This window comes from Balaenoptera ricei, chromosome 3 (assembly GCF_028023285.1).
Source record: "Balaenoptera ricei isolate mBalRic1 chromosome 3, mBalRic1.hap2, whole genome shotgun sequence".
NCBI classification, from domain to species: domain Eukaryota; kingdom Metazoa; phylum Chordata; class Mammalia; order Artiodactyla; family Balaenopteridae; genus Balaenoptera; species Balaenoptera ricei.
Genome location: NC_082641.1, coordinates 180,940,923 through 180,964,130, shown reverse-complemented (window position 1 = coordinate 180,964,130; position 23,208 = coordinate 180,940,923). Strand labels below are relative to the sequence as shown.

The window sequence follows — 23,208 nt, the reverse complement described above, 5'->3', positions numbered from 1 at the left end:
AAAGATGGGCAAAATGAACAAGCAGATGGGAAATCTCAACAGAATAAGGAAATCAAATGGAAATGAAAAATACCGTGTTATCAAATGAAAAATTCAGTGGATGTATCAAATAATATATTGGACGCTGCAGAAAAAAACAAGGGTGAGCTTACAATAAGGCAATAAAAACTATCCAGGCTGAAGAAAGAAAAGAGACTGAAAAAAAAAACTGAGAGGGACCACAGAAGTCCACCCACTGGAGTGAAGGTTCTGAGCCCCACGTCAGGCTTCCCAACCTGGGGGTCCGGCAACGGGAGGAGGAATTCATAGAGAATCAGACTTTGAAGCCTAGTGGGAATTGATTGCAGGACTTCGACAGGACTGGGGGAAACAGAGACCCCACTCTTGGAGGGCGCACACAAAATAGTGTGCGCATCGGGACCCAGGGGAAGGAGCAGTGACCCCGGGGGAGACTGAACCAGACCTACCTGCTAGTGTTGGAAGGTCTCCAGCAGAGGCGGGGGGTGGCTCTGTTTCACCGTGGGGACAAGGACATTGGCAGCAGAAGTTCTGGGAAGTACTCCTTGGCGTGAGCCCTCCCAGAGTCTGTCATTAGCCCCACCAAAGAGCCCAGGTAGGCTCCAGTGTTGGGTTGCCTCAGGCAAAACAACCAACAGGGAGGGAACCCAGCCCCACCCATCAACAGTCAAGTGGATTAAAGTTTTACTGAGCTCTGACCACCACAGCAACAGTCAGCTCTACCCACCACCAGAGCCTCCCATCAAGCCTCTTAGATAGCCTCAACCACCAGAGGGCAGACAGCAGAAGCAAGAAGAACTACAATCCTGCAGCCTGTGGAACAAAAACCACATTCACAGAAAGATAGACAAGATGAAAAGGCAGAGGGCTACGTACCAGATGAAGGAACAAGATAAAACCCCAGAAAAACAACTTAATGAAGTGGAGATAGGCAACCTTCCAGAAAAAGAATTCAGAATAATGATAGTGAAGATGATCCAGGACCTCGGAATAAGAATGGAGGCAAAGATCGAGAAGATGCAAGAAATGTTTAACAAAGACCGAGAAGAATTAAAGAACAAACAAACAGAGATGAACAATACAATAACTGAAATGAAAACTACACTAGAAGGAATCAATAGCAGAATAACTGAGGCAGAAGAACAGATAAGTGACCTGGAAGACAGAATGGTGGAATTCACTGCTGCGGAACAGACTAAAGAAAAAAGAATGAAAAGAAATGAAGACAGCCTAAGAGACCTCTGGGACAACATTAAACGCAACAACATTCGCCTTATAGGGGTCCCAGAAGGAGAAGAGAGAGAGAAAGGACCAGAGTATTTTATTGTTTTTATTGTTTTCTATAATAAAATGTTTTTAAAAATTAAAAAAAAAAAAAAAACAACTGAGAGGAAACTGAGGGACCTGTGGGACAGCATCAAACACTCCTAATGTGTGACTGGAGTATGAGAATGAGAGACGAAACAGAGGCAGAAAGAACATTTGAGGTAATGATGGCAAAGTTTTTCCAAATTTAAGAAAAGAGTGTTAATATACATATCTTAGAAGCGCAATGAACCCAAAGCAGGATAAACAGAAAGAAAACCACACCTAAATTAAGGCCGAATCAAAATCTGAACCCAGAGATAAAAAGAAAATCTTTGAAACAGGCACAAGACAAGACATACTATATATAGGAGAACAGTGGTCAACAGTAGTCATCAGGGAAATGCAAATAAAGTCCACGGTGAGGCACCACTTCACACCCGCTAGCACGCTCCAAATGGAAAAGCCTGACAACTCCAAGTGTTGATGAGGATGTGGGATACTGAGAACCTTCACACGCTGCCCGCGGGAGTTTAAAGTGGTACGACTGCTTTGGAAACCAGCCTGGCAGTTTCTCATAAGCACACGTGACCCAGCACTTTGATGAAAACACTCGTGCACGAGACTTGAAGAAGGGTGCTCAGGGCAATTTTATTCACAACACCCCAAATCTGGGCACAGTCAAATGTCCCTGAGCAGGAGAACGCACGAACAAAACGGGGTGCAGTCATACAAATGGGCAGAGTAACAAACAGAGACTAACTGCAGGCCCAGAAAACCACATGCACTGAGCAGGAGGAGCCTGGCAGGAAAGAACACAGTTGCCCCTCGGCTTCCAGGAGCCCCAGAGGATACCGAAATCTGCAGCTGCTCCAGCCCCTGACATAAAGCCGCACAGCACCACCGATACAGTCAGCCCTCTGTACCGCGGGTTTCGCATACTGAGGTAGGGAGCAACAACCAAACCTTGATTCTTAAAAAGCGTTTAAGCCAAAAGCCGCTACCCCCGCAGTCCCCAGCGCATGCTCCACCATCTGTTTACCCAGACCTGTGCTGTTTAGGCTGCGGCTCCCAATGCCAAGGCCAGAACCCAGCACAGCCATCTGGGTCCCCAAAGCCGCAAGGGGCACCCCCAGGCTGTAGGACAGGACTGGGCCGGGGGACGTGCGTGTGCGTGTGCGCACACATACGTGCACACGCTAATGGGGCAGCAGGGCTGGGTCGCGGAAGCCCCGTCAGGGGAAGCTGAGGAGTCGGCCACCGTGCGGCGCAGGTCGGGCTGGGCACGCGGGGCCCCGCACTCTGGGGAGGGCGCCCGTCTCTCCCACGCCTCCACCCTTCCCACGAGCAGTTTGGGCCCCCGCTGCTGACAGCCCACTGGCCCAGAAACCCAGAGCCCAGGGCAGTGAGGATCCGCTGCTGAGCCCCATCCCAGCGCCTCTGGCACGGCCAAGGTTCAGGCTCAGGACGGGCCTCTCCTCCCAGCCTTGCGGGGCCGCTGGGCGTGTCAGACACCAGCAACACCAGCCGACAGACACGGACCACTAGACGGGGGCTGGGGGTCGCCCACCACTAAGCTCCAACCACTAAGTGCTGTGCAGGAGATGCCCCTGGACCCCCAGCTCCGCGTCGCCATCCTCCCGAGCTCTGTGGGCCTGGAGCCCCCGGCACAACCGGCCCACAGCTGTCGGGGTCCAGCCCTCTGCAGAGCCTCCTCCGGGGGCGGGGGACAGAAACCCACAAGCGCTTACCTGCATCCCCAGCCCTCACGACCACCCCCGCCCCCGCGTCCCCGGAAGTGAACGAGCGGGGCTCACCTAGCCGGAGCTCCCCGAAGTTGCCACAGCCTATCTTCTTCCCGACCCGGAAGTTGGGGCCCACCATCAGGACCCCCGAGCTGGTCCCCGAGCTCCGGACGCCGTGGCTGCTCCGGCCGGCGGCCTTGGACATTCTCCGGCCCTCCTCCGACTCCCCTTTCCCTCCTTTCTTGTCAAAATCCATAAGTTTGTGGTACCCTGGCCTCTCCACGGTGACTCTGCTGCCGTGCAAATCCCGGCTCCACGGAGACCTGCGGTCGCGGTGGCTCTTCGGGGCTAGCACCCCATGGCGCCCAGCGGGCTCCTGCTAGTGAGACACGGGCGCTTGCGAGGGCCCGGCCGCAGCGCTCATCTTGGTGGCCTCGGGGTCACGCATGGGGGGAGGACACATGCTGCTGACAGGTCCTGGGGGCTCAAATCTCGTGGCTCTCAGCTGCAGGAGAAACAGAGGCGCGGGTTAGAAGTCCGCAATGCACCCACCCGCCCGCCCGCCCGCCACGCCCCCCGGGGCCCAGAGCACAGCCTGGCCGGGGACCCGGGACTGGGCGTTAAGTGGTGGCGGGACCGTGTTCTGGAAAGATCTCTGACATGCAGGTGCGACCTGTGACCTTCTGGGGGCAGAGGGGAGGGAAGCTCGTGCAACCTGTGACCTTCTGGGGGCAGAGGGGAGGGAGGCCCGGGCCTCCGAGAATTCCACGTGCCACCTGCCAGCCCACCCCAGGCTAGAGGACGGCTGTGCTGGGAGAGGACGCCTAGTTGAGCAACAGAGGCCCCAGCACTGCTCCTCGGAAGAGGAGAGGTGCAGAGCAGAAAGTGCCCGAGGCTAGGAGACAGGCCCCTGCCACAGACCCGGAGGGCCTCCAAGCTGCCTCTCCCCCACCCCACCCCTGCCCAATATCCAGGTGACATCAACGTCCCCGGGCCTCGTTCCAGGAGCCCGTGACCCTGTGGTCAGGTGGGTGACCGGCTGCTGCTGCGGGAGAGTGAGCAGGCAGGAGGGGCTGCGAGGGCCCCGAGGGCAGGCAGATGGGCTCTGAGCCTGACGGGGCTGGCTGGACACGTGCCCCCAAGGCGAGTCCGGCCTGGCCTCTCCAGCAGAAAGCTGGGCTGTGGAGGGAACGGCGGGCACCCCGATAGCCCTCCGGGTTACAGGGAGGGGCTGGCCACCCGAGCTGGGGGGTGGCGATACACCCCCAAGGTCTGTCTGTGGTGCCGGCTTCTCCCTCCTCCCACCCCCGTGTAGACTAGTCACCCTGCAGCTCAGACGGACGGGGCTCTCCCCTGCCAGCTGGCCGAGCCTCTCAAGCCGCCCCCTCCTCTCAGCGAGGGTCACAGGGCCTCCCACAGCGCAGCGCCCTCCTACAGGCCCTCGCCTCCTCCTGTCTCCTCTGGCCAACTCTCACGCCAAAGCCACAGAATCGCTTTCGAAAGAAAACACTAACCTGCTCCTATAACGCCTCCCCATGCCCTCTGCCTGCCCAAGCTCCCCCCGGCCCAGAGTGGCCACTGCGAGGCTCACACCTGTGCTCCCCTCCCCACCAGGCACTCAGGGGCTGACACCTGGTGGAGGCCACGCCCCCCTGAACGTCTGCAGGGGTGAGGAGGGGTGAGGGGAGGTGAGGCCAGGTGAGGGCCCTGCCCACGGTCGTTGGCTCTTCACGCCAGGTAGGCGGCCCAGCTGCAGCTCATCCACAGCCCATGAAGGCACCCGGGGGGCCCCTGGCAGGCTGTGGCAGGACCAGCACTGAGGCCCGGTGCCCTGGGGGGGCGATGAGGGGGTCGCCTCCCACCCCCGTGGGTGCCCGAGCCCCCAACTGGCCGCCCACATGGCCCCCAGCGTCCCCACCTACCACCAAGGGCCAGCCAGCCACCATGTCACCGACGGCACAGGTGCCAAGAGTCGCAGGCCGAGGACAGGCCCGAATGAGGGGACCTCTGGCCATGTGCCCAGAGGCAGGCCCACAGCCGGCAGGATGGGGTGGGGGGAAGCTCACACACGCGTGCACACGCCAGTCCGTGCTCGGCACCCACGCAGGTCATCGCTGCCTGGGGGGGGCGTGCAGGGCCGGAGCGGCCAGAGCCCGGGAGCCCGGGAGATGCCCAGACAGGCAGGGGCCCAGGCTGCAGGACAAACCTCACCGTTTAAGGCCGGCAGCTTCCCAACCACATGGACGGTGTGTGTGGACAATCCGACCCCAACAAGAGCTGCGCGCCCAGCTCCACCGCTGCCTGGGGTTCCCGCCAGCTGACACCCCGGTACCGCAGCCGCGCCACCCGAGCAAGGGGCCGGCCCGGGGCCACGTGCGCACAGCCCCTACCGCCAGCAGCACGCCCCCGCCCGAGACCAGCGCTGTCCGCGCCTGTGGACGACACACTGGTCGCTGGCCAAGCGGTGCCCCTGCTCGTGCGGCCACCCGTCTGTCTCCACCTTCACCGGCTGCACTCGCAGGAGACGGACCTGAGCCGAGGGGACGCCACGGGGGCACTGCAGGCCCAAGGGCAGGCAGGGAGGGGCGCGGCCAAGGAGCCGGGCCCTGGACAGAGCAGGCCGCTCCCCACACCCTCGGCGTCTCAGGGCTTCCAACCCACGGGCCAGGCCGCTCCCCACCTGTAAGCAGTTAGTTCCCTGTGGGGGGCGGGCGGGGGGACAGCTGTTCACCATCAGGAATTTGGGAGTTGACTGGGAACAGCTGTTACAAACTTACAAGGAAATAACTACATTAACAACAAAGGAAATAGTGGGACCTCCCCGCTGGTCCAGTGGCTAAGACTCCACGCTCCCAATGCAGGGGCTCTGGGTTAGATCCCTGGTCAGGGAAGTAGATCCCACATGCCGCGCGGCATGGCCAAAATAAATAAAGTGGACAGTTCAACGGTTCTTACTGAACCACGGCTTATGCTTGCAGAGTTGTGCTACAATCACCTCAAATTCCAGCACATTCCATCACCCCAACAAGAAGCCCCGTCCCCATCAGCAGTCACCTCCTCCCCCCCTCCCCAGCCCCGGACAACCAGGAACCCACTCTCTGTGTCTGTGGATCTGCCTGTTCTGGACGGTTCCCATCAGTGGAATCACACACCGTGGGTCCTTCTCTGTCTGGCTTCTCTCTCTGAGCATCGTGTCCTCAGGGTCCATCCACGAGTGTCAGGGCTTCTGTCCTTCTCGTGGCGGAGGGATGCTGCTATGTGTGGAGGGCACGCTCAACCACGGGAGGACACCTAGGCTGTGCCCGCCTTCGGGCTGCAGTGAACCGTGCGGCCGGGGCGTTTGTGTGCAGCCCCCAGGAGGCGAGTGCTGTCTCCCGGCTCGGACGTAGGCTGCAACTGCTGGGTCAGGTGGAAGCTCTATTTTAATTGCCGGAGGAGCTGCCCCCCTCCCGCGCCCGCCCACACCCTCCGCATCCCCCGGCATTGCTGCCGCCTGGCTTTGGGACAGCTGCCAGGGACGTGGGGGTCCCGCTTCATCTCCGGGCACACGTCGCCCCCAGCGCCCGTGCCAGCGCCGGACACGCACTCATCTCACGGGTGCCTGTGGAAAAGGCACCTAGCAGCGGGGGAGGTGCACACAGGGACCAGGTGGAGCCAGGCTCGGAGCGGCCGGACGCCTGACCACACAGGAGACTGTGCACACGACTCACTTCTGGAGCTGCCGAGAGGCCAGATGGAGCAGGACCAGGCAGGGGGCAAACACTCCCTGAGATGGGAACCAGCCAGCGTGGGATTCCTGCAGAAAACTGAAGCCACAGCCCCTGGTGCCCGGCCCCCTACGTCTGCTGTTTCGAGACCTGTACACACGCAGCGAGCCCGTACCCTGTACTCCCTGGGCACCTTGTTCCCGGACCACACGCCTGGACACGCTACCCTCATTCCTCTGAAATCCTCCCGGATTCCATAGAGAGGGAACACCAAAATCTACAGGCCACCCTGCTGATGGACACTTAAGGGTGTTTTCCAGCCGGATTTTCTTTCCTGTCAGAAAGAAATTAAAAACACATGCCTGGGGACTTCCCTGGTGGCACAGTGGTTAAGAATCCTCCTTCCAATGCAGGGGAAATGGGTTCGAGCCCTGGTCCGGGAAGATCCCACGTGCCGTGGAGCAAATAAGCCCGTGAGCCACAACTACTGAGCCTGTGCTCTGGAGCCCACCACAACTACTGAGCCCACGCACCGCAACTACTGAAGCCTGTGCGCCTAGAGCCCGTGCTCCACAACAAGAGAAGCCACCGCAGTGAGAAGCCTGCACACCACAATGAAGAGTAGCCCCCGTTCGCCACAGCTAGAAAAAGCCCAATGCAGCCAAAAATAAATCAAAAAAAAAAAAAAAACAACAACACACGGGCCTGTGCACACACACGCAGGCACACCAGAGGCGGATGTAAAACCCATGGGAATTTCAAAGATTAAAAGGTGACCCCTGCGTTCTCCCAGCTCCTCGGCTCCACTCCCCGAGGACGCCCCAGGCACTCCCGCCTGCAAGCGGCAGAAGCAGCCAGGGTGCGGGGCAGGCGGACACCAGCAGCAGGCCACCATGGGGCCGTGAGCTCAGGGGGACGCACACACAAGCGGGAGGGGACGAGCGCGGAGGTTCTTCGGGAGCCTCTGAGGGTGGTCTCCACGCAGATGAGGCCAGGACGACTGGGCGCGCCGCGCCAGTGCGGGGTGGGCGGGCGGGCGCCTCGCAGTCCCGCGTCCCGCCACCGTGACCCACGCACCCCCGCGGGCAAGGATTCAGGTCTGGGTCCTGCTTTGTGCAAGCAGCTTTTATGGGGAAGGGGGCCCCGACACCGCCCAGCCCCACAGCACACACAAGCAACCCCTCCCAGGGCCCCACTCCTCTGTACTCCAAGCCCACCTGCCTGGGAGCCCCGGCCCAGCCGCTGGCACCTGGCTCGCTAGCAGGCCTCCTTTCCGGGCTGCGACCCCCTCTTTCAGGCCATGTAGGACTTGTTCTCGGCCCCAGCCGGAGATCCACAGAGGCACGGCCTTCACCTCCGCCTGCCTTCACGTTCCCAGGTGCAAACCCTTCCGAACCTACGGAACCTCTGACGGCCACAAAGCCACGAGACACGCCCCCTCGGGCTTGTTCGGAAGCACCCCTACCCCCAGGTGCTCACTCCCAGCCCCTGCAGGACGCAAGACTCAGGGTCCGGCGACACTCCCCTCGGCAGACCCTTCTCCTCTGCCAGACCCTTCTCTGCCGCCTCCTGGGATGGCTGGTGTTAGGTGAGCGCTTACTCCGCGCCCAGGGCTCAGGCAGCAGTGGGCTCCCAGCCACACCCCCAGCGGCAGGCCTGCTCTCCCGCTCACACGGTCCACCAGGGGGCCCTCCAGCCCGTGCAGAGAGGCACGTTCGCGAGCACACCTGCGGCAGCCGGCGGGCCAAGGATCCAGGAGGCGCCGTGCAGAGACGGGCGTGACCGGGCACAGCAGGGAAGGGGCTCTGTGTGAGCCACAAGCCTGGGCACAGCCCGCGTGGACAGGGGCTGCGGCGGTAGACGCACCGTGTTGGCCCCCACGCCCCGACGTCCACGGGGCTCCCGGCGGGCAGCCAGGGGCAAAACCAGAGACCCTGGTGTGTGTACTCCCCACCCTGGCCCCCAGCCCACACGCGATGCCAGAGGCCCCACCGCAGCTCACCCGGCCGGGCCCACAGCAGCTGAGCAGGCGTGTGGCCACCGCGGGGAGGCGGCTGAGGAGTCCTAGACCCTGAGCCTCCCAGGGACAGGACGCCAGCCCCGTTCACCCCACGAACGAGAGCAGCCACCGCCAGCATGCACGGAGAGGTCGCCCCACCATCCACACGACGGTTATCCTGGGTGCCCTCCTGACCTCACGGGGGACGGCAAGAGCGAGTCCCCCGCTGACCTGGGGGGAGCAGGGATAACAGAGTGGACACAGGGCTAAAACCAGAGCCAAACGTTGCCAGGAGCCTGGGAGTCTGCAGGTGCCCCCCCCCCCGGCACACCTGGGGGACCAGGAGGCAGGTGTGTGTGATGCCAGCCCTGATGCATGCGCCGAAGCTAAAACTCATCATGGGTGGGGGGGGTACCCAGTCCTTGACCCGACCCTAAAACAAAGCCAGTCTCGACCCAACCAACATGGCCCTCAGGTCCTCCCAGGGGCACCTGGACTCTCCTCCCACGCAGGGAAGGCCCTACAGGGGTGTGGGCTCTGCTCAGAGCCTCATGGCCAACTTAAATCCCACAGGCCCCGCTGAGCCCCGACCCACCCCCCTCGCCGCCCCAGGCCAGTCCCCAGGCGGCCCCTGGCCTGCCTTCCAGCTCAGGTGAGTTACCTGTCATGTTCCTTGGGGGGTCCTCCATCTCGTCAGGGCCCGGGCCAGGTCCCCCTCGCGGAGGCCCCAGGAACCCCCTTCTCTGAGCGCCTCCACCCAGTGATGTCACAGTCCCTGGCCGACATCACGGGCACAGCCCTGGCCCAGAGGCAGGGCCAGTCTGGGGCAGAGGTGGGCAGCTTCCCTCCTGGGGGCGGCCTCTCGGAGGCTGCCCGGCTCCACCGCACACGGCAGGCCCTGGTGGGTGCCGCCTGGAAAACGCCGGGACTCTGGTGGGATCGCGGCTGCGGCCCCCTTGAGGCATCTCCGGACACGCGTGTCCCTCCATCAGGCTGAGCCCGTTTCCGTCCCACGGGGTCTTGGTGACACGTGTAGGGAGGGCCTCCTCCCCAGGGTCACCCAGAGCCGGGGTTGGCGCCCCAGCAGCCGTGAGCACCCCGAGCGTCAGGTCTTGGTGCCTATGCACCGCTCCCCAAGAGGGACCCGGACCCTGGAGACGTGCCGGCCCTGGGGCCGCAGCCTAGAAGCTTGAGGTCACCGCAACGTGGAGTTACAGCACAGAGTTAGGAAGTGGCCCTAAAACAGTGACCAGCCCCCGGGACGAGGTCGACACCTAAATGAATTAGGCAGAAATGGGTCACAACACACTGACCCATACAGACAATGGAACACAACCCTGAGTAGACGGGAGAGGAAGGGGCACCCCACCTGGCGGAGGCTGCAGGTAACCGCCACCGGCAACGCTGGAGCACGCTGAGGCCGCGGCCCGGCGTCACCTTCTTAGCGACCACGAGGAAAAGTCCGTGTGCGGCACAAGCCAGCCCGCGGCCCCGAGAGGAGGCGCAGGGCTGCTGCCCAGACCCTGCGCCCCATGGAGAAAGGTGTGGAAGGGGGCCAGACCTCACGCTCGGGGGCAGCCGCAGGCTCGGGGTCATGGAGAGCAGGTGTGGGCAGAGATGCACAGGTGCAGCCAAGTCACAGACGAGCCCAGGAGGACGGGAGAACTGAGAGCGCTTTCCTCCAAACCTCTCCACAGACTTGAAACGTTCTCACGACAGACCCCGCAGCCTCAGCCCAGAAGTCACCGGGCGCTTCTGCGCAGGGGTGACTCGAGAACCTACCGGAGGAGCGCTCGGCAGTGACCCCTGGACACGGCACCTGGGACAAGCTGAGGTGCTGCGTCGCTCACAATGCTGGGAACGGGTGGGCCCGGGCCACGGGGCCACGGGGCCACGGGCTCACTGGACTGTTCTCCCTACGTCTGCGCACGTTTAAAAGTCCCCCAACACAGAGCTAAAAGGAGGACAGGAGGGGATCGGGGAGGGACACAGAAGGCATCTGATCACGGGGACGGCGGGCATCCAAACCCGCCAGGTGGGTTCCACCTGATGCCAGGTAGAACACAAGACAACTGGAGGCGCAGAGACAGGGCCGGGCCGGCCGCACGGGCGTAACTGACCGTCCTGCCCCAGCACACGGGCCACCCACTAACAGAAGGCAAACACACAGAAGCGCGCTCGGTGGCACCAGGCACGTGCCAGGAGCTCAGCACCGCCAGGGCTGCCGCACACCGTCCTGGACGAGCAGATCTGGAACCTTCCATCACCGCGAAGGCGGGCCTCTCCCTGCAGCCCCCCTGCCAAGGCCTTGTCCACACCTTTGCGGTGAGCTGGCCGCCCGTGGAGGGGCAGCAGCACCCCAGCCCACATGACGGGCCCCGCGTGACCCCTCGTCCTGGGCGCTCAGATCAGTTGTGCCTGCGCTGCAGCCCCGCATCGGTCCCAGGAGGGGGCTGAGCTGTGTCCCCCAAAGACATGTCCCACCCCTGGAGTCTGGGACTGTGACCTTATTTGCAAATGAGGGTGGGCCTGAAGCTGTGACGGGTGCCCTGTGAGGAGAAGAGACAGAGACAGGGAGACGGCCATGCCCCCCACCCCAGGAGAGCGGGCGACACCGGCACAGCCCGGGGGCCTGGGGCAGAGAGGACGTGGGGCAGCGTGGACTCTGGCTGAGGACAACGTATGAACACAGGCCCATCAGCTGGGACACAGGCGGCGCCGAGGGGCTGGTCGTGGGCACACGGGGACCCTCTGAACTGATTCACAGGCTCTCTGTAAATCTAAAACTGTTCTAAAACAAAGTTTATTTAGGGACGTCCCTGGCGGTCCAGTGGGTAAGAGTCTGCCTTCCGATGCAGGGGACACGGGTTCGATCCCTGGTCGGGGAACTAAGATCCCACATGCCGCGGGGCAACTAAGCCTGCCCACCACAACTACTGAGCCCACACGCTCTGGAGCCCATGCGCCACAACTAGAGAGAAGCCCGCACCGCAACGAAAGATCCCACGTGCCACAACTAAGGCCCAACACAGCCAAAAATAAATAAATAAATAATTTTTAAAAATAAAGTCTATTTAAAAAACAACCTCCACCTCCTCTTGCAGCTCCCCCAGTACCCGCCCAGCACCCACTCCGGGCCTCACTCCAATGTCACCCACCCAGCACCTCGAAGAGCACCACGGCGCTCACTGCCATCGACAGCAGCCCGTCCACCCAACGCGCTCCCCAGGGACACAGCAGGTCCCAGGGGGGAACACGGCGGCTGCTACTCGCTGAAAGGGGTCTGAGAGCACAAGGGGCAGAGCAGGGAGGAAACGCGAAGGCCTCTGCGGGCCAGAACATGGGGCGGGGACACGTGCGCCGATGGAAACGATGGAAACCTGGGCTCTCAGGCCAGGTGCTGGGAGAGGCACGTGAGGGCCCGCAGAAGCGGCCTCCGCGCTCCCACAGCAAGGAAGCCACACTGCAGCCCAGGGGCTCCTCTGTGCCTTCCCCGCCCCGGCGAGCACGTGCAAACTTTCCTGAGCTCAGGAGCAGGGGGGAAAAGGGTGGGGAAGAGGGTTCTCAGCACGGCGCCTCATGCGGAGCCCCGGCTGGGCGCGGAAGGCGGGTTGCGGGGGGTGGGGGGACACGCAGACGCAGGGGCCGGAGAGACACACGAGGGAGGACATTAAGGGGCGCCCAGAGCACCTTCAAACTCGCCAGAAAACCACATCCACTGGCCCACCCGGCCAGCCCCCCACCGGGTGAGGCGTCTGGGACAAAGACCCGCCCCTCCCCTCAGGGCCGGGGGCAGCACGAGGCAGCTGCCTCTGGGAAGGAGGCCCAGTGCCTGCCCAATGGGCCGGGCTCCTGCATCCAGGCTGGAGCCTCCGCGGTCCTCCCTCCCCACCCCCCCACCCAGACCTGGTGCACCGGGAGCTCGTCTGAGGCCCACAGGCTGCAGCAGCGGGAGGCCCGGGCCTCGGGGACACGAGCACTACCTCCCGGGGAGGAGGGCTTCGTTTCCCTTGGCGCAGCCTGAGGCAGTCTCTCTCCCCGACACGGAGGAAACCTGCAGCCAATCCCGAGGGGGGCCGTCCACAGCGTGTGGCTGGACCCGCTTACAATCACGCCCGTGTTGTTCAGCGGTCTGGAAGGACTTCACCGACGCGTGGCTGGTGCCCACCTCCTAGATTCTGAACAAGTTCTCAAGACATTTCCACGCTTCGTCGTAACGTCCATTCTCCTCAATGTGCGTGTGGCTTTTGCTACTGAAAACACCAACGAGAGGACAGTGGTTTTGTGGTATCACAACTGGGGGGGCCACCTGGCCCTGTGGGGCCTGCCGGTCACTCCAGGCACCGGATGCGCCTGCTCAGAGGAGAGCAGGCAAGGGCACCAGGACCGAAGTCCATGGACCAGCCCGTTGTCTGTGACGTCAAAGGGCAGGACCAGCCCCAGCGCCCACATGCTCCAAAGGGCTGGCATTCTGGAAAGTGCAGGGCAGTGGGAGAACGGTCTTCCAAAAGCCGGCCAGGGTTCCCAGGCTCTGAGGAGACAAAGACACCACCACAAAGGACAGACCCCAACCCAGGACAGGAGAGATGCTGGGAGAGACCAGGACACAGCATCTGGAAAGGAAGTTGGTGGGGACGTGGACAAACGGGACCCTCACCCATGGCAGGTGGGGCAGAAGGTGGTGCAGCCGCCATGGAAAACAAGCAGCGGGTCCTCAAAAGTTAAACATGCAGTCACCACTCGACCTACTCCGTGTCCACCTGGGGCAACTGAGAACACGTCCACGCAGACCTGTGTCCGCACATCCACAGCAGCATGACTCATGATGGCCAAGAGGTACACACGACCCAGATGTCCATCAACTGAGGAGTGAATAAATAATGTGGTCCCTCCACACACAGGAACATGACTCAGCCACGAAAAGGGGTGAAGCCCTGACACTCGCTACCACGTGGATGGACCATGAGACCACGATGCTCAGTGAGAGAAGCCAGACACAGAAGGACACACAGGGTGCAACTCCATTGATGGGAAACGTCCAGAACAGGCCAGTCCACAGACAGAGAGTGGTGAGTGGTTGTCACGGGCTGGGGAGTGACTGCTCATGGGGACATGGTTCTTTTGGGGGTGATGGAATGTTCTGGAAATGATTCTAGTGACGGCTGCACAACTTGTGAATACACTAAAACCACCGAGGTGTACTTGCCAGCGAACTTCATGGTCTGGGAGTCGTACCTCAGCTAAAACCAGGGGCGTGTGTGGCATCTCCACAAAGCTGTCTGGGGGGGCACAGGGCGTGGGGCTTGGCAGGCAGCCCAGAGGACAGGGCTTGTCCAGCGCAGATCAAAGTCCGACGCACATGCAGCTGCCAGAGCCACGCCTCCCACTCCCGCCAGTTGAAGCAGCTTCTGTGACAGACACGCAATAAATCCTTCAGAGGAATCGAGGGGTTCGTGCCCACATGAAGTAAGAGACGCAGACACCGGCGAGAAGGTGGGGAGAGGAGGAAGGGCTGACTCATGGCCTCGGTCCTTCCCAGCAGCCCTGGATAAGGCCCCAGGGGCACAGAGGTGTTCCCACGATGGCCCAGGACGGGCTCACGCTCACCTGGGCACACTCGGGAGCTCCCTTCTCACCCCAGAACCGCCCTGCTGGCCTCTGGCCCCGCTCAGCGAGCAAGCAGCACCCCGACTTTGGTCCCCCAGATCGGCCGCGAGCTGGAGCAGCCTCCACTGCCCAGAGGCTGCATCAGAGTCACCAGATGCCCAGCCCACCCCCAGATGCGGAGGCCGGGGCGGGGCCTGCAGCCACCTGGGAGCACCACCACCTCATCGCGAAGGTTCCCCTCCACACCCCGCAGGCCGGCCACTGGCCCCAACCCACTGAGGCCAACACAGCCCTGAGCCCCAGATGGTAGGCTTGCCACCAGCCCGGGGTGGCCAGACGTAGATAAAAACACAGGGCACCCAGCCGACACGGAAATTTAGATAAGCAACTAATAACTTCTACTACAAGTATGTCCAACGTGCTATTTGAGACCTATTTATACTAAGCAATTTTCGGTGGTTTGTCTGAAACTAAAATTTCACTGGGCGCCCTGCACTTTTATCAGCTCCACGTGCCCATGCCTGACAGCAGCGCAGACAGCCTCTGGCAGGACTCACATTCCCAAAGGCACTGATGTTTTCTACTCAAGTCCGTATATTTGTTAAAATCAAGCGTTTCCTATGAAAACTTAGCTTCCAAATGGTGATGAGCCACGAGTATGAAATATATACCCAAATAGGAAGGACATAAACTGCCTCAACAGCAACTTCTCATACCAATTAACGTTTCAATGATCATACCTCAGAAAACGAAATGAAATGACATAAACGGAGCGTCACCTGTTGCTTTCTACTTTTCAACCAGGTACCGGCACACTGTCCACCATCCACACGGCTTACACCCTGTCTGTGTTGTGGACCGGGGCTGGGGACCCTGATAGATACCTGGGCCTCCAAAATACTCCGCACCGCCCGCAAGCTGGGTACTGTCGTGACCATTTCAGACGGGGAAGCCTAGGCTGGGGTGTGAGGGGCGCCGGGCGCGCCCTGCAGCCAGCCTGGGCGAGCGGCACTACGCAGGGGCGTGTGGGGACTGGCCGTGCTGGAGCCTCCGCTTTGGAGGGAAGGCCGTGGAGCGTCCAGGGGAGACGGTCTCCTCATCGGCTCTGCCCCCTTCATCTGGCCACAGAGGAAGCCCCAACTCCCCGGGCAGCAGCCTGGAGGCCAGGGGCGAAACCAGGAGGGAGCATGAGGGTCACCCTCGGACGAGCAGCAGGGCGGCCGGAGGTGAGGGGGCAGACACTGCCCCATGGGGGGACCTTGGCCGGCCACCACGTCCGGTCCACATGAGCCGCATCCCTCTGGGCCTCCCCTCTGCCGGTCCCCTCCCCACCTGCTTCCACAGACTTCCAGCTCCTGGGGGCAAAGGTGGGCCTGTGGAGGCCCAGAGACGCACTCAGGGAGCACCTGAAACAGGCACCCACCGGGCCCTCAGCTGCAGCTCGCCGCAGGCTGCGGGGTGCAGGAAATATCCAGCTGGGGCGCTCGCCGGGCTGATCCTGCCGCCCTAACACCGGGCAGCGCCTGGGATGTTTGCGGCTGTCACGATGGGGCTGCCCTAGAGAACGACCCGGCCCCGATGCCCACAGTGCCGAGGGGAGAGACCTGGGTCTAGAAAAAGTCCCTCACACAGGTTCCCGCTAGACCCACGGCTGCAGCTTCAGGAAACAAGCAGCTCATGACTGAGAGCCAGCAGGCCGAGGGAAGGCCCAGGCCAGGGCGGGAGCTCCCCAAACTGCCCCCGTGCAGGTGTGAGAGCAAAGGTGGAGGCAGGCGCTGGTGGGGCGACAGGCACACAGGGTGCCACGAGGGGTCCTGGGAGCTATCAGCACTGACCTGGGTCCCCCCCACCCCGGCCCGCTCGGGTTAAGCTACGTGAGCGGCTGGCTTCAAGGCCAGCCCGTCCGTGTGGGTGATCCCCGAGACGGTGCGGCCTGGCACACAGCACGGTCAAGTTCCTGTAAAGACACCAGTCTCCCAGCGTGGCCCCATGAAATGACACCTAAGGCCTGTTCTAGAAGCAACGAGGAAGGGAGCCTGTACGTGTCCCCAGGCACCTCCCCCAACCTCAGCCCTCGCCACCCCACCGTCCCCCCATGAAAGCCCCTGGTCTTTCCGGAATTCTCTGCCTGGGATTCTTAATCTCAGCCTACTCCCCAGCCAGCTGCCCCGCTGTCCCGGCTGGGTCACCCACTGGGCGCCCAGCAGAGCTCTGCCACGTGCCCACCAGCCAAGCCCTGGAACCACAGCGAGCAGAGCCCCCCATGACAGGCGTGGCCGTGAGGGAGCACTGCAAACGCTCACGGGGGCCCCACAATGAGCGACGCTGCCCTGCAACCCTACGTCCTGCAGGGGGCTGGCGGGGGAGCGGCCGGGCCCCCCACACCAGGCGGGGCTGTCCCCTCATTCAGGAGGGCGGAAGTTCCACTTTTGGCTGTATTAGGTCTTTGCTGCGGTGCGCGGGCTTCTCATTGCGGTGGCTTCTCTTGTTCCACAGGCTCTAGGCTCGCGGGCTCCAGTAGTTGTGGCTCACGGGCTCTAGAGCGCAGGCTCAGTAGTTGTGGCGCACGGGCTTAGTTGCTCCACGGCATGTGGGATCTTCCCGGACCAGGGCTCGAACCCGTGTCCCCTACATTGGCAGGTGGATTCTTAACCACTGCGCCACCAGGGAAGTCCCCAAGAACAACTTTTTAAGACTGAGGTGCATCACGGACCGACGTAAAGTTGTGACATATACCGTATATCTATTTCTACCTTTAAATAGCGATCCTACCATGACCCAGGATGACCTGGGACCAGATCTAGCACCTGGGTGCCCCTGCCCGCCACCGGCAGGAGAGGCTCCGAGCAGCGGGAGGGCGGCGGGCAGTTCTCTGTTCTCCAAAGGGCGGGCTGCTGGCGGGAGCACCAGGGAAGAGCAGTCCCGCACCAGGGCTGCTCAGGCACCGCGACACCTGCACTTGCTGGGACCTCCTGGCACCCCGCACGCACTCTGCACGGGCTCTGCAGGCTGGGTCTCCGCAGTGAGGGGAGGGGTTCGCCCTCTGGAATTTAAGCACCGCGGTCTGTCCCGAGCAACCTGGCTTCTGCCGCTCACTGAAAGGGACTCACAGGAAGGGCTGCGTGACAGCAGGGCGGGCCCACATCCGTGGACCGTGCCAGGTACCAGGGGACGCATGGGGTTTGGAGAAGGAAGTGCTGCCACCAGCCACTCTCCCGGAGAGTCCCACCGGCCCTCTGCGTGGAGCCCCGCACTACAAAGGCAGGCATGGGCTTGGCCTGGGCCAGAAGCTCGTGTGGACGATGGGGCAGGAGGGAGGGGCTGAGGCCAGGAGAGGAGACGGGTGCTCGCAGCCCCTGTGGGCCAGGGGAGCCCAGGGAGCCGGTCCTCCCGCCACCAGCCTCCTGCTCAGGCCGCAACCAGCGGGCACAGAGGTTCCCCAAGGAGCACAGGTCTTCCTACTGGAGGTCACTCAGGCCTCACCTCCTCATCTGTAGGACGGGCACTTGGGCCATCGCCCAGTACAGGCCCCCCAAAGCTCCCGAACGGGGAAGGGCAGACAAGGAGCTGCCCGAGGTAGGGCCTTCCACACCTACCAGGCCTTGGGCCCGGTGGACCCTTCCTCCACGGCAGAAAGATTCCCAACCCGACGGCCAGAGCTCTCCCGAGCACACCCCCCTGCCTAGATCATGACAGCAAGGCCCCCACTGGGCCTGACAGCCCCAGCTGGACCCCAGACACTGACCACGACCCCAAGCCGCACGCACCACCCACGCTGACCCACCCAACGCCCCTGGCCATGACACCCCGCTGCCAGCTCCCTCCCCAGCCTGCAGCCTGGTAAGGCCTCCCAGTAAGGCCTCTGGGGTGCGGGGGGGCAGCAACCCAAACCCACAACAACCGTGAGGAGAAACCCTGCTGCTCTGAGGTGTCCGGGGCAGCACTGGGACGAGGCGTTCCTGGTGCCCCAAGACGTCCAGGGGACGTGCTACTTCCCCAGGTACAACCTTGCGGGGACTGGGCCCACCCTGAGTGCTCGCTCAGACCCACCAGTAAACCCCCAAGGACACAGGTTGGCCCTGCAGCTGTCCGGAACACCTCTTGGCTGGCTGGCTTCCCCAGAGCTGGGATGAACAGATAGAAAGCTTTCAGTGTAAAAAAAAAAAAACAAAAAAAAAAACCTCACCTACTTCCTCTTGCAATCCAGAGGTAATTACTATGTAGTTGAAAGGAGGAGGTTAAGATGGAACCAGCAGCAGCACTTCAGAGAAGTCTGTGTACACAGGGCTCTGCTGTCACAGCTCTGAGCCAGGGAATAAGATGCCTGTCCCCAGCCCACGTCAGAAAAATTAGAGGAACTCGAAATCAGACCAGAAGACCCGACTGGCAACTACACACGGAAAAACCAGAGCCGGGCTGGACGACCGCTGCAGACCCCGGGGTTTGGCCCACCCCTAGGGTGGGGGGTCCAGCCAGCTCCTTCCCAACCTCCCTCCCTCCACGGCCAAATGCAGCAGACACAACTAGCCCCCCAGCCTGGGAGCTGCCCCCCACCAGCTGGACCCCCGGCCCACACCCACCACCCCCAAGTGGCCCTCCCATTCCACTTCTCAGAGGCAGGGCCACAGACACCACCGCAGCGGGGGAACTGAACACCTGGGGCCCTAGAGACAGTGAGGCGGGCCTGTCCAGGCCTGTGTGCGCTCCTGGGGGCGCTACAGTCAACCCCCCAACCCACCTGGCCACGTGCCTGCAGAGCCACAACTTGGTGGAGACACAGCAGATAAAAACAAACTCCTGGCGAGGACCACAAACTTCCCCCTTTCAAACCGGCGGCCCAGCTCAGCCTGTTCTCCTCAAGGGCAGCCTCCACCCCCTTCCAATCAGAGCCATCCCCCAGCCCCCAGTCTTGCCCCCAAATCAGAGCCTTTGTGCTCTCCCACTGATCTCTCACATCCCTGAGCCACAGGAGCCCGTGGGGGCCCGGAAACGCCCACTGAGCCTGTCCGTGTCCCCTGGGGCAGGGACGGGGGGCCCCCAGAAGCCCCTCAGGATGGATGTGTGAACAACCCTGGAGTCCCAGATGCTGGCCGGGCCAGGGTCCCCCTGTGGAAGGGGTTGGGGAGAGAATGCTAGGCTCCACCTACGTGCACAGAGCTCTCCAGGCCGTTTCCTGCAAACAATGCCATCCGGAGGCCAAGGGACTACCCCAGCTGCCCAAAGCCTGCCCAGGACGACGCCTTGGACGTCACAGCACGGCTTTCTCTCAGGCCCCCAGCCCGATCGTGAACACTTCCCCTGAGAAAACTGGGGCAGAGGAAACAGGGGAAGCACAGGGCAGGGAGGGGATGAGTGTGGCTGCTGGGCACGCAGACATCGCACCCCCCTCCCTGATCTGAAGTGTTTCCGGAAAACAAAGCCGGTGGCGAGGGCGGAAGGGGGAGGCGCAGCCAGGCGAGAGCCGGGAGTTCCTGAGCAGCCCACAACAGGTCCCCCAGACCAGACCCTTATTGCTGCTCCCCTTCCCTGCTCCCAGCTCCCCGCTAAAACCTGCAGGGCCACAGAGGGGCGAGTGTATGCACCAGCGTGGGGAGGAGCGATGGGCCCAGTAGAGAGAGCTGGAGGGGTGGGAGGACGCGGGGAGCGGACCGTGGGCTTGAGCGCTGGGGGGTGGTGAAGGGGGGCGGTGGGGTGGGGCTGAGGGACAGTGGGGGACACTGAGGTCTGGAGTGAGGGAACAGTAGGGTCTGGAGTAAGGAATCGGGAGGGACAATGAGGTCTGCAGTATGGGGATTAGTGGGGGTGAGAGGTGACAGGGCCTGAGTTCGGGGGTCGCTGGCGGCGGCAAAATCAGGGGTGCAGGGGAGAAGTGCTGAGCGGTTGGGGTCTAGTGTGTGGGGGTCAGTGAGCTGGAGGGGCAGTGGGGTCGCAGTGCAGGAGTCAGTGGGGCAGCAGAGTCGGGAGTGCAGGGGTCCACAGGAAAGGGTCCAGACTGTGGGGTCCGCGGGGTGCGGGACACGGCGTGCAGTGGTCTGCGGGGGTCCGAAGTCTGGGTGTAGGGGCTGCGGGGTGACGGATCTGGGGGGTCCTCGGGATATAAGGGCGGCGAGGTCCGGGGGTCCGCGGGGGTGGGGCCGCAGGGCCGGGGCGCGTGGCCGCGGCCGCCGACAAGGGCGTCCGCGTCGTTACCTGACGGCCTCCGCCGTGGCCGTGGCCGTGGCCCCGCGGCCGGGCGGCCGGGCTGGGCGGCCCGGGCTCCCTCAGCAGCGCGGCGCGGGCCCCCGCTCCGGACCCCGTTCGCGCTCCGGCTCCGGCTCCGGCGCCCGCTCGGGCCCCCGCTCCCGCGCCGCTGCCGCCGCCGGCCTCCGCATGTTGGGCGCGGGCTGTCCCCGCCGCGCGGGCGCCCGGCTCGCCCCGGTCTCGCAGCGTCGCTCGCGGCCCGCGTTTACGCCGCCAGCGTCGCGGGGGACGGCCCGGCGCCCACTGCGCAGCGGCCGGCGGCCTTGGGGCGCGCGCGTGACGTCACCGCGCGGGGCGGGGCCCGGCGGCGCGCCCGCCGCTTTGCGGCAGCGGGTGGCGCCGCGCGACGACCGCCGCACTTTGCGGCTGCTCCAGCGCGGCCGGGCCGCAGCCCGCGGGACCACTGGAGGCGCGCGGCCGCGAGGGCGCGCACGGGCGCGGGGAAGGAACCGGGCCCCATCCACCCTTCCGGGAGGCGGGGCTCCCGCCACCGGCCCTGGCCCGCCTTGCCGTTGCCATGGCGACGCGTGGCCGGTCGCCCGGACGCCGCCCCACCGCGCTTCTGTGACGTCAAGGTCTCGCCACTTGACGTCACGGCCGGGCGGTGCCGCGGGGCGTGGTCAGCGCGGGGCAGGCCGACTTCCGGAGCTGGCGGCGGGAGTCGGCTGGGTGGGGCCGGGAGGGGCGAGGAGTTTAGGTCGACGGGCGAGCGGTTTGGCGGCGCTTTCTCCGCGTCCTAAGAAACAGTGACGTAAGCGAGGAGCCAAGGAGGGGGGTCACCCAAGGCACTGGTCCAGCTGGGCCTTCCGGCCGAGCACGGGCCCTGGCACGCAGCTGGCGCTCAACAAGTGTCGTCTGCAGAGTGCTGGCTCACGCACTGTCAGTCCACGCCGGACCGAGAGGAAGCTTGGGGAGGGGCGACTGGCAAGGGCCCCGCAGTGAGGCCCTGCTCCCCCCCGGGACAGGGCCTCATCCGGCGGGGCATTTTTACCGTTGGAGGAGACTCACTCATTCTCGTCTTTATTAAGTGCCTGCCAGCGGCTCTGAAAATAGAATGGTGAGCTAGGCTCTTGGCATGGATTCCCAGCGAGTCCTAAGTCCTGAGCCGGGGGATGGACAGGACGGTGAATAATGGACACGACGGTTTCAGATGGTGTTACAAGGTGGCTTGGAGCAGAGTGACCAAGGTCCAGGCCCTAAAGGCTAAGAGCTAGATGTGGCAGACGGGAAGAAGATTTCCATGGTCTCAGCAGCGAAAAACGGGGGAGGAGAATTAAACTGGAGGGGGGCGGCGGAATGACAACGGTTTAGGGCTTGTCCTGCCCCAGTCCTCCTGCTTCAGCCCCACTTACAATGTCACCGCCTCCGGGAAGCCCAAGCCACGTTCCCCTGTTGTCCTTTCTCACTGCATCCTCAGTGTCTCCAACCTGAGCCTTACCTTTGTTTGTTTCAAATCAAAGGCTTCCACCAGCCGTGCAAGAACAGGGACTGAATTTGTTTTGCTCACTGCTGTGCCTGTATACAGTAGGCACCTACTCTTGACGTTCAAGAAAAATCTGCCCTCAGGTGCTCAACTCCCAGGGGAGCAGGAGGCATGGTGGCCTCTCCTCCAGATGTATTTGAGCCTTAAACCTGAGCTCCAGCCTTGCCCCTGTAAAAGGCAAGGGGGCTTGTGCAAAGGAAAGAATGCAGAAAGGCCACGGGACTGGGGTTGTGCCAGCCAAAGGCTCTGTGACTATGAATAGGTCACTAACCCCCTCTGGTCCTCTGCATCTTCGTTTGTAAGTTGTAACTAACGATAGCCCCCTCGGGTACATCATGAGAATCCATGAATTAGTGAATAAAGAACTGCCAGCATAGGACCTTCTGCCTCAAATGGACATATTTCTCTCTAATCACTTGGGATCTTTGAAAAAGCAAACAGCCTTTCATGCTCCCTCTTTTTTAACCCACTTCAAAGGTGCTCCACATGTTCCTGCTTCCTTTTGGCTTTGATCATGGGGACACCATTTGGGGAATCTGGGGTAGGAAACAGCCCATTTGCGGCTCTCAATAAAATAATAAGAACATTGCAAAGAGGATGAGCTAGTCTCCACATTGCCCCCTCCTGCCACCCCTACCCATCCACCAGGGAAAGTCAAACAACATCCCCAGCCTCCCAATAAATCCCAAACAGCTGTAGATTTCGGGGAAGAGACAAACAGGGAGCACCCCCTTCTGTTCCTTTACCCTTGTAAGAGGCAGGTGCATGGAGAGACCCCAGGACAGAATCAGGGCTGCGTCCTGGTGTCCAGCACCAGCCCACAGACACAAGCGGGTGCCCCGGTTAGCTTCTGTTGAATTGAATGGAATTAGCCCTGCCTGCAGCCAGGCCTCTGCCCCAGTGGGGCAGGCACTTGGACACGTACATTTCCATTTTCGACCTGTGGAAACTGAGGATTACAGAGGCCAAGTGACGTGCCCAGTGTCTCCCAGCTTCAAACCTCCAGTGCTGCTGCCTTCCACCAGTGGGTAGAGGGTGGGCCCAGCACCACCACCCCCCTCAATCCCAGTGGCTGCAGGCGAGGCCTGGCACCATAAGCTCACC

The 23,208-nt window shown here is 62.4% G+C and overlaps 1 protein-coding gene across 4 annotated transcripts in view; it reads right to left on the bottom strand.

The window, feature by feature from the left end:
* CSNK1G2 (casein kinase 1 gamma 2) overlaps positions 1–20,869 on the bottom strand; it is a 28,528-nt gene extending 7,659 nt beyond the window's left edge. Inside the window, exons 1-2 of one of the 4 annotated variants that reach the window (XM_059918879.1) lie at positions 20,571–20,869; positions 3,141–3,573 (exon numbers count right to left, since the gene is read on the bottom strand). In XM_059918879.1, coding sequence (XP_059774862.1) covers positions 3,141–3,324 — 184 coding nt within the window. In that variant the 5' untranslated portion in view covers positions 3,325–3,573; positions 20,571–20,869. Of the gene's footprint in view, positions 1–3,140; positions 3,574–20,570 lie in introns of those variants that run through there. The other 3 variants (XM_059918881.1, XM_059918880.1, XM_059918882.1) reach the window with 3 other exon arrangements.
* Positions 20,870–23,208: the final 2,339 nt, after the last annotated feature.